Source organism: Zootoca vivipara, chromosome 9, assembly GCF_963506605.1.
Source record: "Zootoca vivipara chromosome 9, rZooViv1.1, whole genome shotgun sequence".
NCBI classification, from domain to species: Eukaryota; Metazoa; Chordata; class Lepidosauria; order Squamata; family Lacertidae; genus Zootoca; species Zootoca vivipara.
Genome location: NC_083284.1, coordinates 15250279 through 15266079, shown reverse-complemented (window position 1 = coordinate 15266079; position 15801 = coordinate 15250279). Strand labels below are relative to the sequence as shown.

At 45.3% G+C, this 15801-nt stretch overlaps 1 protein-coding gene across 1 annotated transcript; it reads right to left on the bottom strand.

Moving 5' to 3' along the window:
- Positions 1-67: 67 nt before the first annotated feature.
- On the bottom strand, positions 68-10055 carry LOC118084435 (estradiol 17-beta-dehydrogenase 11-like). The gene is made up of 7 exons (XM_035113943.2): positions 9814-10055; positions 9567-9674; positions 7009-7140; positions 5429-5535; positions 3550-3687; positions 2729-2845; positions 68-2469 (listed from the first exon to the last, which is right to left on the bottom strand). Exons 1-7 carry the CDS (start codon positions 10021-10023, stop codon positions 2379-2381), a joined length of 903 nt encoding a protein of 300 aa, XP_034969834.1. The 5' UTR covers positions 10024-10055; the 3' UTR covers positions 68-2378.
- Between the last annotated feature and the right edge of the window lie 5746 nt (positions 10056-15801).

Sequence of the window (15801 nt, the reverse complement as noted above, 5' to 3'; positions counted from 1 at the left end):
CAGAAGGGAGAGTGATGAGCTGGTAGCAAGTTTGTGGCTGTGTGGGTGTACTTGCAGAGCCAGTTCCACTGGTTGTGTGGCAATGTCCCTCCTTCCCGTGTAATAAATACACAAGACGCGGTAAATGAGTTTAATTGGGTGGTTAAGGCCACAACTTTATTGATTACGAACGTTGAGCGGAATTGGCTTAGGCGTTGGAACCTATCAGACTATATCCGACTCCAACCCGTGTGTTGGAGCCCGTGAGAAGTTGACCACCAGTAAGGAGCACAGTGATGTACATCTACCGGAACTCCTCCTGTGGCCACCGAAGGGGCGTGCCCTACAGCCCTGGCATCTCCAGGCTCAGGACCAAGCCCCGCCCCCGGAATGCTTTAAAGGAATTACTTCTCCAAATTTGGGCAGTTGCTGACGTAACCTGCCCCTCCCCAGAGAGCAGAGTTCCCGCCTGCAGGGAGCTTTAAACTCAAAGCCCCCGCCCCCGACCAACCTGATTGGTCGATCCGGGTGTGATGCAGGCGGGAACCTTCCATCGCGCAGGGGCGGAGCTAGCAGCCCCCTGCGCAATGGTTCAGTCGGGAAGCCCACAACCCCACCTCCATAGCAGGCGCGGAAGTGGCTTTGTGTGCCTGTGCAGCTCCCCCTTGCAGTTCCCTTGCCTCTCTCCTTTGCAGTAAGCAGCAGCAACACCACTGCCATACAATCATAGAATGATAGAATTGCAGAGTTGGAAGGGACCCTGAGGATCATCTAGTCCAACCTCCTGCAATGCAGGAATATGCAGCTGTCCTATACAGGGATCGAACCTGCAACCTTGGCATTATCAACACCAGCTGAGCTATCCAGGCTTTGCTATTGCTGTGACTCCACTAGGGCTGGGCGATATATCAATATATCATCCAAAACTGGTTTGAAATCCATATTGTGATATTGGTTTCATAATTTTTGACCTGGCAATATATTGTGAATTGTGTGTGTGTGTTTACGCACTATGCAAAAATCACAATGTGGGAAAAACCGTGGAACCAGACAATGCCTCTACATAGCTCCATCCTTATTTCAGACATTGTGATATACTGTACAAGTCTATCATGATGTTTAAAAGGTAAAGGGATCCCCAGCCGTTACGTCCAGTCATGGACAACTCTGGGGTTGCAGCGCTCATCTCGCTTTACTGGCCGAGGAAGCCGGTGTACAGCTTCCAGGTCATGTGGCCAGCATGACTAAGCCACTTCTGGCGAACCAGAGCAGCGCACAGAAATGCCGTTTACCTTCCCGTCGGAGCGGTACCTATTTATCTACTTGCACTTTGACGTGCTTTCAATCTGCTAGGTTGGCTGGAGCTGGGACCAAGCAACAGGAGCTCACCTCGTCGTGGGGATTCGAACTGCCGACCTTTTGATTGGCAAGCCCTAGGCTCTGTGGTTTAGACCACAGCGCCACCCGTGTGATGTTTAGCTGGTGATATATCATGATGATGAAAACCAGATATCACCCAGCCCTACTGTTCGACTCTACATAGTTCTACCCTTATTTCACAAATCATGATATATCTGTATATCAAATGTTTAGCTGGCAATGCCATAGAATTATTTAAACAATGGGAGAGGCTTGACACACAAGTAGAAAGTATGATTCACTGATAAAGGCAGTAATTAGAGGAGCAACGACTGACACAGTGCTAATGGTAATACTGGTGGCAAAGGTTGGTTTTGATGGGAGAAAAACATCCAGGAATGGGTAAAATCAGCCAGACATGCTTCTGTTTGTAGACTCTCAGCAGGAAATACTAAATTGCTTGCCATTGTGACATGCATTTTCCAGGCACAAAACAAAGGATCCCATGAGTGAAAAAATGTGGGCACTCATAAATATTCATGCTATTAATGTTGTTTGAACCTGATATTTCCTAGCAGAGTTTGTAAAGTATGAAGGAGACATCCTCCCCTGCCTCCCACCAACATTACATCCATGATCATACAGTAGGAAAACCATGTTTTACACTCATGTTTGTTTATTGGGTTCCGCTGCATTATTTCATACTTCCAGGGGGGAAGTTGTAAATGCCTCATCCACCGTCCAATGGCATCTTGCATTTCTCCCTGAGAGAATGGAGTTAGAGGCTTCATTCGTTTCATGAAACAAAACATAATTATTTCTTTGTTTAGAGAGGGAGGGAACGTAACTCTGGATTACACCATTCTTAAGAGATAGGAAGACATCATTTCAATTGAAAGGAAAAGTTGATTTCTCCATGCCATTCATACATAGATAGGTTGCTACAAGAAAGTGTTGATAGGTTTCATAACAGATTAGATTTTATCCAGAATTAAAGCTTCAAAGAGTTAAAAGCAATTAAAAACAGGAATCCCATCCCCTTAGTTTTCCTTGTGCTTGTATCCAATGGTAAAATCAAATTTAAGTTCATTCAGCTTCCACAAAGCTTTAGCTCCACGAGCTGGAAGGAACCTGGAGAAAAGAGGAAGCTATATTAGTTTTGACTACCTATTTCAATGTTGGGCATCCTGCAACTTTCTAAATGTTGGACTTCAACTCCCATCAGCTGTGGCCAGCAAGGCAATGGTAAGGGATGACTAGGGTTATAGTCATCACAACATGTGAAGACCTATATGTTCACTGTCATTTTTCTACACACTGAAAGCAACAGACACATGAATTAGGCCAAAAATACATTTGGCAGTTGGCTTTAATTTTTCAGCATGCTTACCTATCCAGCATGACACAGACTTTCAGAAATCGCGGGATGAAAATCATGCTCTCATTGGTTAGAATTCCCTTTATTGCTTGATTTGCAACTTCTTCAGGCTCCAAAGGAGGCATTAATCTGAAGTTAGAGAGGAAAAAGGCAACATTCTATTTGCAAGTTCAAGGCTTGGAACTTGCGGCCAGTACAAAAATCAGGCAATGAGATGATGCTCACATAATAGGCCTGGACCACAGGTAAATGAAGCCAGAACACAAGAGAAGGTAGGGGAGGATTCCTTTTAACTGAATGACCTGAAACGAATCTAAATGGGAACTCAGATTATTTTAAAAAGAGGCTGGGCCACTCCAGACTGTTATTTTATTGCAGCAATATTCTGCAACATGCTCTCTGATGCTATAAAAGTGTGTTAGCGGTGGATTTATTTCGCTTTATCTGTTGTTCTGTGATCCTTCCCCAATACCACCTACCACGTTATTGCTGTCTGGGAAGCACGGCAAAAAGCCCACGCCACGCCACCGACATAATCTGTGGCATGAAAAATTACAGGATTTCAGCAGGAAGTTACTGTTGGAAGCAGTCTGAATCCCCTGAAACTTTTGCAGGCACAAAGAGTATTGAAAGTGATATCATGTATGGCCGCCAAAATAGCATCTTGATGAGCACAAATCATCATGAATGTTCAATAAAAAAAAAGACATCTGGAAGGGGGGACTCAGCAATAGATGGAATGAAAGGAAGGACTAAATGACTGGCACTACAAAAGGGCACTTTTAACAATGGATTTTTCTAAACGTCAGTGTCACACCTTTCTTATTCAGTACCTTGAAGATGGATTTTTGACGAAGTCGGAATTTATAAACATAGGGCAGATGCATGAAGTCTTGACCCCGTCTTTCTTCAAGGCAGACAGCTCTTCTGTCACAGCTCGGTGAAGCCCAACTGCAGCGAATTTGGACGAGCTATGAGAAATTTCGGACACAGCTTAGTGGCTGGGTGATTGCCTTCTGCACAATACAAATCTCACATGAAACATCACAAATATTCAGGGACAACATGCAGCTGTTTTTACAGCTGTCGGCCATCACTAACCTCAGACCTACACATATGGAGTGATTGTATTTGTTCTGGAGTAGACGTATGAGCTTCCTCTCCACATGCTAATTTTATAATGCATGCATGTGCTTTTGCCACTCAACTGCTGATCAGCTACTGGAAGCACATTTTGGCCCACTGGGATTTGGATATTCAGTGAAATCTTCGCCCACTCAGCAATCCCAGGGTCATGAGAATTAGCTTTAGGTTAGCAATCAAGAACCACTCAATTCCTCTTGTTAAAGTAAGATGACTATAGTTATGGTGATGTCTTGTTGACTGGGTTCAGGTTTCTAGCTCCTAAGCATGTGGGATGTGGAAATGGTGAGAGCATTCTGTAATCCTTTAGTTTGGGAGGGAATTATTTTACTCTTCTCCTTCTGCATCAGGGATCGAGAAATGGTGGTGCGTCAACTGTTGCTGGACTGCAACTCCCATCATCCCTCACTATATTGGTCATGCTGACCGGGACTGATGGGAGTTGGGAGTCCAGCAACATTTGCAGGGTCACAATTTCCCCACCCCTGCCCGATGCTGTGATTCCGCTGCCTTACATGTACCGTAATTTTGACGGATAATTGGCTTATTGCATTTCATGGTACTTTCATTGTATCTTTGGTGGCATCAATGCGCTGTTCACCAAAGTGGGGACCTCTAGACCAAGAGTAAAGGTAAAGGGACCCCTGACCATTAGGTCCAGTCGTGACCGATTCTGGAGTTGCGGCGCTCATCTCGCGTTATTGGCCGAGGGAGCCGGCGTACAGCTTCCAGGTCATGTTGCCAGCATGACTAAGCTGCTTCTGGTGAACCAGAGCAGCGCACGGAAACGCCGTTTACCTTCCCGCTGTATTTATCTACTTGCACTTTGACGTGCTTTTGAACTGCTAGGTTGGCAGGAGCTGGGACCGAGCAACGGGAGCTCACCCCATTGCAGGGATTCGAACCGGCGACCTTCTGATCGGCAAGCTCTAGGCTCAGTGGTTTAACCCACAGTGCCACCCGCGTCCTCTGGACCAAGAAGCAGTATATAAATTAAGAATCGCAAGCTCGTGGACTTCAAGTACGTATTGGCATTGACTGGACACATATGATGTAGTCCAAAGAGCTTCCGCCTGAATTCCAGAACTTCGGAACCCTTGCCTTCCACACCACAGACTTTCATGCTGCCAGAAAATGGCAGCACACCATTGGGAATCCATGAGTGCAGCTTCTGAAACAGGAGCTGCATTTAGAACGGGAACTGCCATTCTGCTTGTGTGGCAAACATCCACTTGCACAACAGAACACACACACACCCATCCTCTCTGTGGCTGCTCCTCACACACACTGAGAATGTCCTCCAGGTAGTTGGGGGACCCTCGGGAAGACATTTCTGGGGTGCACACTGGGAGAGGGGAGGAAGAAGAAGCTGAATCCCATCCAAAGTATTATTCCTATAAGCTGCATTTCTCAAAAGGTAAGATTCCGTATAAAATCGGTTGTTGGGTAAATACAGTAAAAACCAATACAGGTAAATTTACAGTACTCACAAATTTAATAAGAGTAGGGTATTATTTTATTGCTTCTTTTATTTCTGCTGATGGGGAAATGTCTCTCCTATATACGCACCAATAAGCCACGACGAATGGAGCCACTATGTGTCCCCCCGCAGAAGCCACGGTGATGACATGGCCGTGGTTGTTGTTCATCATGGTCGGTAGAAATGCTTTTGTGGTCTGAAAGTTAAAAAGAAGGGGGGGGTAACTTTCAGGGAGGTCTTAAGCATATACGGTGCCAGGGTGCAAAGATCCACCTGATGCCGCCCCCCTGGCTTGCCCAGGTCTTTATGACCTTTTGTAAGGGTGGGACGGCGAGGCGCACACGGCAGAGCTGGCCTCGCCAGCCGCCTCAGTAGCAACAGAGGAGCCCGAGGAAATGGCGGTGGCAGCAGAGCAAGGCTGGGGCCGGGCGCCGGGGGGTGGGCAAGCAGAGCCCAGTGCAACAGCAGTCAAGCCCGAGGCAGAAGTGGCGACTGAGCGAAGCCGGCGCCTCATGTGAGCAGCATGCGCTGGGTGGGCCTCTTGACGGCCTGCCAATCCCAGGCATGCAGGAGGGCGGAGCCGGCCGGCTGCCTCAGTGCCTCGCTCACCCACAGCAGAATAGCTGGGGCACTCTGACGGGCTCTTCTCTGCTCTGCTCAGCAGCGGCTGTCGGCTCTTCCCAATCCCCAGACTCCAAATCTCAGCCCCAGGGCCTGGTGCCCCTGAGAGCCCGGCACCCGGGTGCCCCGCACCCCTAGCACCTATGGGTAAGAAAGCCCTGGTAACTTTCCATAGAAGTCAGCCATTTAGTAAAACAAGTAGCAACTGTTGGGCCAGTTGTTTCAGGTTTGTTCGTTCTTAGTTTCCCTTATTTATTCTGAAGTGGGTTTTACTCAGTAGGGGCCAACGCAGTGGCGTAGGCTCCACTCTCCCATCTTCCAAGCGCAATTGGCAATTACAGTGGGGAGGGGCAAGGAGCAGGGACCCTAGTTCTTTATGTACATGCGTTATTTAATATCACACTTCTTCAATCCATAGGATGAGCAGAACAATTTATGGTATAAATGTGAAAACCAGATACAGAAATAAAAATGAAATAGTGCTGCGCTGCACTAAGAAAACAGTGCTGAACCACGCTGCATCTTTTCATTCAGGTGTAATGTTGCATCAGATGGTGGAAATTGGGGTGGGAAGTCGGCAAAAGAAAAGAAAAAATTATTATGTATTGGAGTGTATATGTGATTGTTTTTGAAAAATTAATAAAATATAACTGGGGGCAAAGATCTAGTTACAGGTAGGGGGCAAAGATGATCGCCTTTTCCAACAGCATAACACCAGCCTGCCCTGTGGCACTCAGGGGAACGCTCCAACATTATCCATGTGTGAGAGAGTAGTGGCACCTTCCAAATGTTTTGGACTACAACTCCCACCAGCCCCTGCCAGTACTACCATGATAGCTTGTCATTCAAATAATCTGGAGGCCACTAGGAGATCATGCAGGAGATCATGGTAACCATTGTCAGTACCTCCTATTACACACTGATGTGCTCATAGGGCTGTTCTTGCAACAGGGCTGTGCTAAATGTTTCTTTAAGATAAGATAAGATAATCTTTATTGTCATTGCTCCCCTGCGGGAACAATGAAATTACTCGGGTGTAATTTATTACCCAGTAGTGAGCAAGGATGTTGACTTCAAACATTTTTTGAATGGCTTGATCCTCAGTTGACAGCACATCTGTTGGGGAGATCACCCCGGCGTTGTTCATCAAGATGTCCACATCACCAATCTCCCTTTTCACCTTCGAGGAAAGGGAATAATATGGGGCAGAGGTGTTTAGCTGCTCTGAGACAGTTTATGATGTATGAAATGAATACATGCTAATAATAATAATAATAATAATAATAATAATAATAATAATAATAATAATTACAGATTACAGGAGGTTAGATTAGGTAGTCTTAGGGCCTGAGCCCCCGAGTCTTTTGTGGCAAGATCTGTATTGCCTAGCCCCTTCCTTTTAGAAACTTTAAAAAAAAAAACATTAGTTTGCTTAGAAGGTGGTTGGACACACAGCAAAGCACAGTGTCGCCACAGAACACCTTTAGCAGCTGCTCAACACCTTCCTTTCCCGGGGGCATCTATACTGCACACATAAACAAGCACTTTCAAATTTTATGCAGAAATTTAGGATGACCCTGTGCACCAATCTCCACAAGCACATGTGCCAGGATTGCAACTTCCTTGAATTTCTCATATTAATTTTGCTATCACCAGTGAGCATGGACAGGTAGGTTTACATGACTCATGACCTTTGTCATTGACCCTGCTGAGTGGGTTAACTAAGACTAAGACTAAGATATAAGATATCTTTATTGTCATTGTCCCCTTGCGGGAACAACGAAATTACTCGGTTGCTACATCCACTCAGATAAAGCATTCCGCATAATCCAAAATTACAAAAAGCTAATTAAAAACAGTAAATATACTACAAAATAACAAGTAAAATAAGATGACTTCAAAGTCATCTTTTAACGAAGTCCTAACAGTGCCATTCTATGCATGTCTACCCCGAATGAAATCCAGGCAGGTGGGTACTAGATTGCAGCATAAAGCAATTTTTAATTGTTAAATTTATCCCCCCCTCCCATTGAAGTCAATAGGGTGGGAATGTGCTTAACTTTAACAGGATCTTGCCTTGAACCCCTAACTAAAACGAAAAGCATAAGAAGTCTAGTTCTGTCCATTATTTTCATTATTGGCTGTTTTTATTCCATCTTGGCTGTGAGTCCTGGAAGGTCTGCTCCCTAACTTTCAGGTCTTTTCCCATCTGGCCTGGGAGGGAAGGTTCCAGACTGACTCCAGCTACAAAAGCTGAGGCTGCGGAACAGACTCTTTGGCCAAGGTATTGTTTTGGGGGTGGGGTTGTTGGGTTTTTTTTGTTTTTGCTGTTATTGGTTTTTTTGTTTGTTTTTTACATTTTCATTTTTAGATTTTATGATTTATGTGGAAATTGTTCAGTTGGTTGTGTTCTTTGTGATGTGTTTTATTAATAGTTTTCGGCTACTTTCCTTATACTTGTATTTATGTAAATCTTTTCATGTAAGCTGCCTTGTGCATGGTTTTTACTACGGAAAGGCAACATACAAATAAAATTATGGTGATAATTAAAACAGGGCAATGCATTTATTAGGAGTAAACAAAGTTTCACAAAACTAGGAACAAGATTTGGGCTCTCCAGAACTCTCTATCAGGGAGGGATCTCCTGTCTGAGCAGTGCAGAGAGCTGATTCTCTGAAGAACAGGAGAGGGACGAAAATGTCTCCATGGGTCTCTCTCAGGTGAAGTGGAAGGATTTGATGGTAGGAAAAAGAGTATGGTATAGAGATAATGCAGGACTTTAAAAAATATTTTAATTTTTTACTGGTGCATTGCCCTGGGAGACCTAATGCACAAATCTCCACTGAATATATCTCTGCAATTTGGCTAGCTGCCAATGAGCAACAGACACCTCTCTTTCTCACCTCTCTTTGTAGGCTCCTCAGGGCAGAGTCCTCCTCACTTGTATTTACATGCACACTAACATACCCATCAATCGTCCGGATTTGAACGGGACATCCTGGAATTACCGAAGCCATCCCAGCTTCTGATTGGATCCCAGAACGTCCCATTTGTTGGCCCAATGCTCTGGCACAAGTCAGCCGGTTCGCTCCAGAGCGCTGGACCAAAAGATTTTTGGGTCTCACATGCCAGCTGGCTCCCATGAGACCTCAGGACCAAAAACGAGTCCCAATTTTGATCAGTGAGATGGTGGAGCATGTGCACTAATAGCACTATTATATAAATAACAAATAGCAATATTTAATAATTTGCTGAACTTTAGGTAAAAAGGTAAAAGGTAAAGGACTCCTGGAAGGTTAAGTCCAGTCAAAGGCGACTATGGGCTGCGGCACTCATCTCGCTTTTTCAGGCCAAGGGAGCTGGCGTTTGTCCACAGACAGCTTTCTGGGTCATGTGGCCAGCAGGACTAAACCGCCTCTGGCGCAACGGGACACCGTGATGGAAACCAGAGCGCATGGAAACGCCGTTTAATTTCCCGCCACAATGGTACCTATTTATCTACTTGCACTGGTGTGCTTTCGAACTGCTAGGTTGGCAGGAGCTGAACTTTAGGATACTGGCATCATAGCAGGTTGGGGAAGACTCTGGGGGAATCTGAAGGCTCACCTTCTCTGCAGTGCTGTAGATGTCCTCTTTCTTGCTACAGTCCACCACAAAAGCATGTGCTGTGACTCCCAGCCTCCTGCATTCTTCAGCAGTTTCTTCAACGCCATTCTAGAAATGGAAAGGGATTGAAAGCTCACTGGGAAAGGGCCTCAAAAACCAGTTAGAATCCTTTTAGAGGATGCTATTGAAAAAGGTCCAGTCAGTGTAGACTAACCCAGCTCTAATCCTAGCAAGAACGCAATTGTACCTTGTTGATATCCCACAGAACTAACTTGCATTGACGCCTCGCAAATTCGTAAGCAGTGGCTCTCCCAAGCCCATGGCCAGATCCAGTGATCAGAACTATTTGTCCGCTGACAGATTTTTCCTTCACGGGAACGAAAAGCTTGACAAGAGCCTCTAAATAGGAGTAGAGGACTACAAGGAGAAACACAGGGATCTCGAGCAAGAGGTGCATCTTCTTTGGAGAAAAGATCTTGCACACTGAGGCCAATGGACACCTGTGTGCACACTGTTACTTATTAATCAGAAGCCGACGCCCTTGCTAGGTTCCACATGGCCACATAGCTACCCCCAACGCTCCAGAGGCAATGCTCCAAAGTTCTGGTTTCCCATGCAAACTGTCAGGCCAGTGTCAACAAGGGAGCACTCACAGCTGTCTGACCTGGACGGCAGCCCAGAATTGGAAGGGTGGTCTGTTTTGAGAAATGCAGAGGAGGGGGAGAGTGTGCAGCTCCGAGAGACATCAGAAGAAAGCTTACCCGTGTTTCTTACTCCAGTAAGAAAGCTTACTGGATAGGTCAGGGCCGTAAGGCACACCCCAACGGTGGCCACAGGAGGAGTTCCGGTAGATGTACATCACAGGGCTCCTTACTGGTGGTTAATTTCTCCCAGACTCCAACACACGGGTTGGTGTCAGATACAGTCGGTTAGGTTCCAATGCCTAAGCCAATACCGCTCAACATCCGTAACCAATAAAGTTGTGGCCTTATTCGCCCACTTAAAATCTATCATTTGTGTCTTGTGTCTTATTCTCACGGGGAGGGAGGGACATTGCCACACAACTCCACTTAGCATGCAGGAATGCAGGAGGGGTGGGTTACAAGAGAAGGGGGAGCTGATGTCACGTGAGAGAAGGAAGAGGGCGGTGTTCACACGCGGGGTTAAAGGGAGGAGCAACAACGCCGAAGAATCAGGTAAGTCATCATCAGAGTAGCCTTTAGTCATGAGAGCAGACCTGTGGCTTGGTTGATCTCTCGTTACTAAGAATAAACTTCAAACTTCACCACTGGGGCGTGTGTGTGTCTTGCTGTTGCGGCTTACACAAACATTTTGCAGATATATGGCCTGCCTAATTCACACCCCACTGAACAGCCTCAGGCCCCCACCCCATGGGAACAGCCACAAGTCCCTGGTCTCCTTGGCTTGGCTGGCTGGAGGCCGAAGTAGAAATGTATCCTTATTGGCTTTGGGAAATGGTGAAAAAGTCCCCCCCCCAATAACATAATCACTCAATCTGCTCTTCTTCCTTTAGCCTCCTAGCCCCTCTCTCAGTCATTAAGCTGACCAATCTGTCCCAGGCAATTTAAATAGTCCAGTGCTCAAACTGGGTTTGGGGTAAAGGTAAAGGTAGCCTGACCGTTAGGTCCAGTCACGGACAACTCTGAGGTTGCGGCGCTCATCTCGCTTTACTGGCCAAGGGAGCCAGCGTTTGTCCGCAGAATGCTTCCGGGTCATGTAACCAGCATGACTAAGCCGCTTCTGGTGAACCAGAGCAGCTCACACAGCGGCGTAGGAAGATAGGGGCGGTGGGGTCGGCGCAATCCCAGGGGAGCCATCGTGGCTGCCCGCCCCGCCCCCAAAACACGTGCCCCACCCCTACGCACGTTGCCCCGCCCCTGCACATGGCACACCCCACCCCCAAAACGCGCAGCCCACCCCCAAAATGTGCACTGCGCCCAACCCCCAGAACGCGTGCCACGTCCCTGGGGGCAGTGCGCCTGCTCTCCGCCCCCGGTTGCGGAGCATGAAGCTCCACCGCTGAGCGCACGGAAACACCGTTTACCTTCCCGCCGGAACAGTACCTATTTATCTACTTGGACTTTGATGTGCTTTCAAACTGCTAGGTTGGCAGGAGCAGGGACCGAACAACGGGAGCTCACCCTGTCGCAGGGATTCGAATTGCCGACCTTCTGATTGGCAAGCCCTAGGCTCTGTGGTTTAGACCACAGCGCCACCTGCATCACTTGGGATGCAGGTAAGGGGGTCCTTAATCAAGCCCAAACATCCTATGGGAGAACAGAGGAGAAGTTGTTTTTAAGGTACCTGATAAAATAAAATTGCATGTCGGAATTAGCTTGCCTATTTAGCAAGTGCTGAAAATAATACAGCAAAAGCGCCTGACTCTAAAAAAAGAAAAGAAAAAAAGAGCAAATTGATGTGGAAATGTGGAGAACTGAACTTCGAATTAGAAAAACAAGGAGAGAGAAACCAAAATGGACATATTCGCCCATCTCTAATGTCTTCAGTGTCTTCCTGGTTCCCTGAAAATGCCCAGTGTTACAAGAGTTGGGGGTCTCCCCCTGTTTCTGCTGAGCAGTAGCAAGATCACAGGGAGTTCCAGGCACTCACCCTGGACCTGTGTTCCTTTGGAGAACTGAGACATGGCGGACACTGTTGTTGCTTTAAGAAATATGGTTTCTTCGCCTATTTACACCTTCAGTCTGCATTTTCATTTCAAGAGGGGCTTGTCCCCCTCAGCAGTGCAGCCCTGGAGTCCAAGGGAACTCTCCTAGCCAGCCTTCAGTCAACCTGCCTAAGATGGATTCCAGTCTTTCTTCTCTCGTCTCTTCTTCCCAGAACACCTTGCTAAAAGACTCCCTTTTCCTGTCACCTCACTCCCAGTTTCCCCGGCACTATCTGTCTCCTCCGGCCAAAGGATTCTTGTCAGATGGCGAATCAACACCATTTGTCATGTTTACAGATTTGCTCTTCAATAGGTCAGCCAACCTGGTTTGTGTAAGTCAGCCCAGGATTTCCTTGTCTAGGACTGCCATACGCCTGAGTTTTCCTGGACACGTCCGGGAATTAGACTGTCAAAATGGGGTCTGGGCAGATTTTCGCATCAGCAAAATGTCCAGGAAAACCCAGACAACTAGCGTGATTTTTAAAGACAAATTATGAAAAACAAAAAAAACCCTACATTTGTGAGATGTTTCCCCAAAAAGCTCAACAACTCTCTTGTGCTGAGGCAAGTCCCCAAAATTTCAGGAACTGGTGGAAGACCTAAACCAAAGGCCAATCATAGAATGAAGGGATGAAAAGTTTTGGGGCCTGTGTTTCAAAGCAAGGTAATACAATGAAGCAAGAGATGGTTTACTAATTTATGGTTTTTAAAATGGCTAAGAAACTCAAAGTACATCTTAAAGGAGAAGGGGGTCTTTTTTTCTATGACTTTCCTTGAGACAAAGGGAAAGAGGCACTATTTTTAACCCAGTAGGCTAATATATACTGCTACCCCAGGCAAGAATTAAAGATAATATATGAGAATGTATTATCCCCCATGCATTTGTTTTGAAATTGGATTTCTGATCGAGAAACATGGGGGGGGGATTGAAAAACATTATCTGAACACAACTCCCAAACCTTTTGCCTCAGTCCAACTCTGGGCTACCTTGTTTACTTAACTAAGAAAAAATGTGCCTGCGGAAAATTTGGACTCAACCCAAGTAACATATTTGCTAAGGGGCAGTAAAACATTGCAAAATAGGTGAATGTGTGCATAAGTAATTTTAGAGGTGGTTAAATCATTTGTCTTCTGTTCACAGAGTTAGGAAATGTGGCTAGAAAGCACAGTAAAATGTTACCCGTTGAACCTATTTTTGCTTGGTCAACACATTGGGGGAAATGAAACAGGATGGGTTGTTCTCTGAGTTGCGTACCATACTTTGGCTTTCCATGTGTCAAAATGGGCAGGCGAGATCAAAGATACACTGCCAGTTATGGCTCCCTCCACCACCACTTCAAGGGACCCAGATGAAGACTGAAAGCCATTCTCTCCATCACCACTTCAGACAAAGGAACCAACCTCCAAGCTGGTGACCTTTTCTTTCTCTTTTACACACGAGGAGGCCTAACTCTGGTGGGAAGTCCAGATGGAGGATGCATCTGGCAATTTTGGTTCCTCTTACTTTCTACCATTTCCAGGCTTAAGTTTAGTTAGGGATTTTAATCTTACCATTTGATTAGTGGCACAATTAGGTAACTTAAGACTCTAGTTCTTTCAACCCAGTCCCCCTTCTATGCGGTAATGTGTTTCATTTGTTTCAAAACATGGCACTCAAGATCTCAAAGGAGGAATGGCTCAGATTTAATTGGCTTAGACTACAGGAGAGTCAATTTTGGTGGAACGTGAGGAGGAGGAGGAGTTTGAATTTGATATCCCGCTTTATCACTACCTGAAGGAGTCTCAAAGCGGCTAACATTCTCCTTTCCCTTCTTCCCCCACAACAAACACTCTGTGAGGTGAGTGGGGCTGAGAGACTTCAAAGAAGTGTGACTAGCCCAAGGTCACCCAGCAGCTGCATGTGAAGGAGCGGAAACTCGAAACTGGTTCACCAGATTATGAGTCTACCGCTCTTAACCACTACACCACACTGGCTCTCAGGAGAAAACATGAGCAGAGCAGTTGAGCTGTGGAACCTCTTCCATGATCATTGGCCTTGCTGCCTGGGGCTGATCTTACGGTATATTTGCACAAAAAGCATATGGCACATTCTGCAGTTGTTTGCCATCTCCAAGTATGCATAATGTAGACCAGCCTCCCACAATCTTGCGATCTTCAGACTGTTGGGCAATACGCACCAACCGAGTGGCAACAGCGGCAGGGTCGACGAAAAAACAAAGTCATCTTCAGTATCTTTGCTTGCTTTTATTTACAATTATATACAACACACTCCTCTACTACATTCCTCTTGATTTCACAATCCATCACCACCACACCCATGAACCATTTGGGTAGCTTAAATACAGAATTCAAAATAGTCAATTGCCCAATCACATTACAGTAAGCATACTCTACCTTCAATTATTCAAATTAGCAAAAGCTCACAGATGTGTTAACATTCAGATCAAGGTTACAAACACACATCTCTGTGTAGCACCATTGACCACATCAGTCTTAAAGGAAAAACCTAACACAGACAGCTGTTAAGTGTTGAAGTAGGATCAAAGAATTGTGGGGCCTTGCAAGGCATTCCCTACTGCTGAATGCAGGAAATCCTTCTCTTTTTATGCCAATTAATTTTTATTGCTTTTCAAAAAATTTAACAAATTAACAACAATTTAATTCAAATTCAGTACAAACTTTAAAAGTTTACTTCCCATCTCACTTTCAGGATGTTTTTCTTCCCTCCTTTACTTGCTTAATGTAACATACATTTCCTAATTCCATTTCAATCCTTAAAATGTTTTAGCATTTAATCATTATTATTTTCCTCCTTATTCATTTCTCCGTGGCTGTACATATTTCAATTCCTTTTATTTAACTAGAACATACTCCCAAATGTCAAGTCGAGTTACTCTTCACTTTGTCAGCCCACAAAAATCATTAGTTATAAATCAATATTCCATAAATACTACTTATACTACTTATCGCTCCTGCCGTTTTATGTGCACCAAAGTCTGACTGGTGGCAGTAAATAAGAAATCCTCTTCAGTCACAGCATTCCATTCCCAGAAAGTCATACTTCTAAATGTAGTTCACCATCCTAAATAGGTGTACAAAAATGCATATGTGAAGATCAAGTCTGCAAAAAAGATGCATATATTTGGGAAATAACATCCCCACAAAGCATTACATACGGAGAATTTTGCACTAAAATGCATATATATATATATATATGCAAACTGATGTGGAAATGTGAAGAACTGAGTTTCAGATTGGGAAACTGAGAGAAGTTGAAGTGGACAGATTTTCCTATACACGTACCTAGTAGCATCACATCCTACATTCTAAATTTGAGTAACATTTGCGAATATACGCAATAGAATGTTGCAGCAGAGGTGACTATTACAGCGTATTCTTATTAGCTGTACTTCTGAAGCTGTTCTGAACAGGAAGAGCCATCCTAATTCCTCAGGGTGTGGGTACTGCCAACTCCTTGCATTTTAAGGGTTCATGTGCACTCACTGCTTCCTTATAGTATTAGCTACCTGAAGAGTTTCTTTTGCCAGA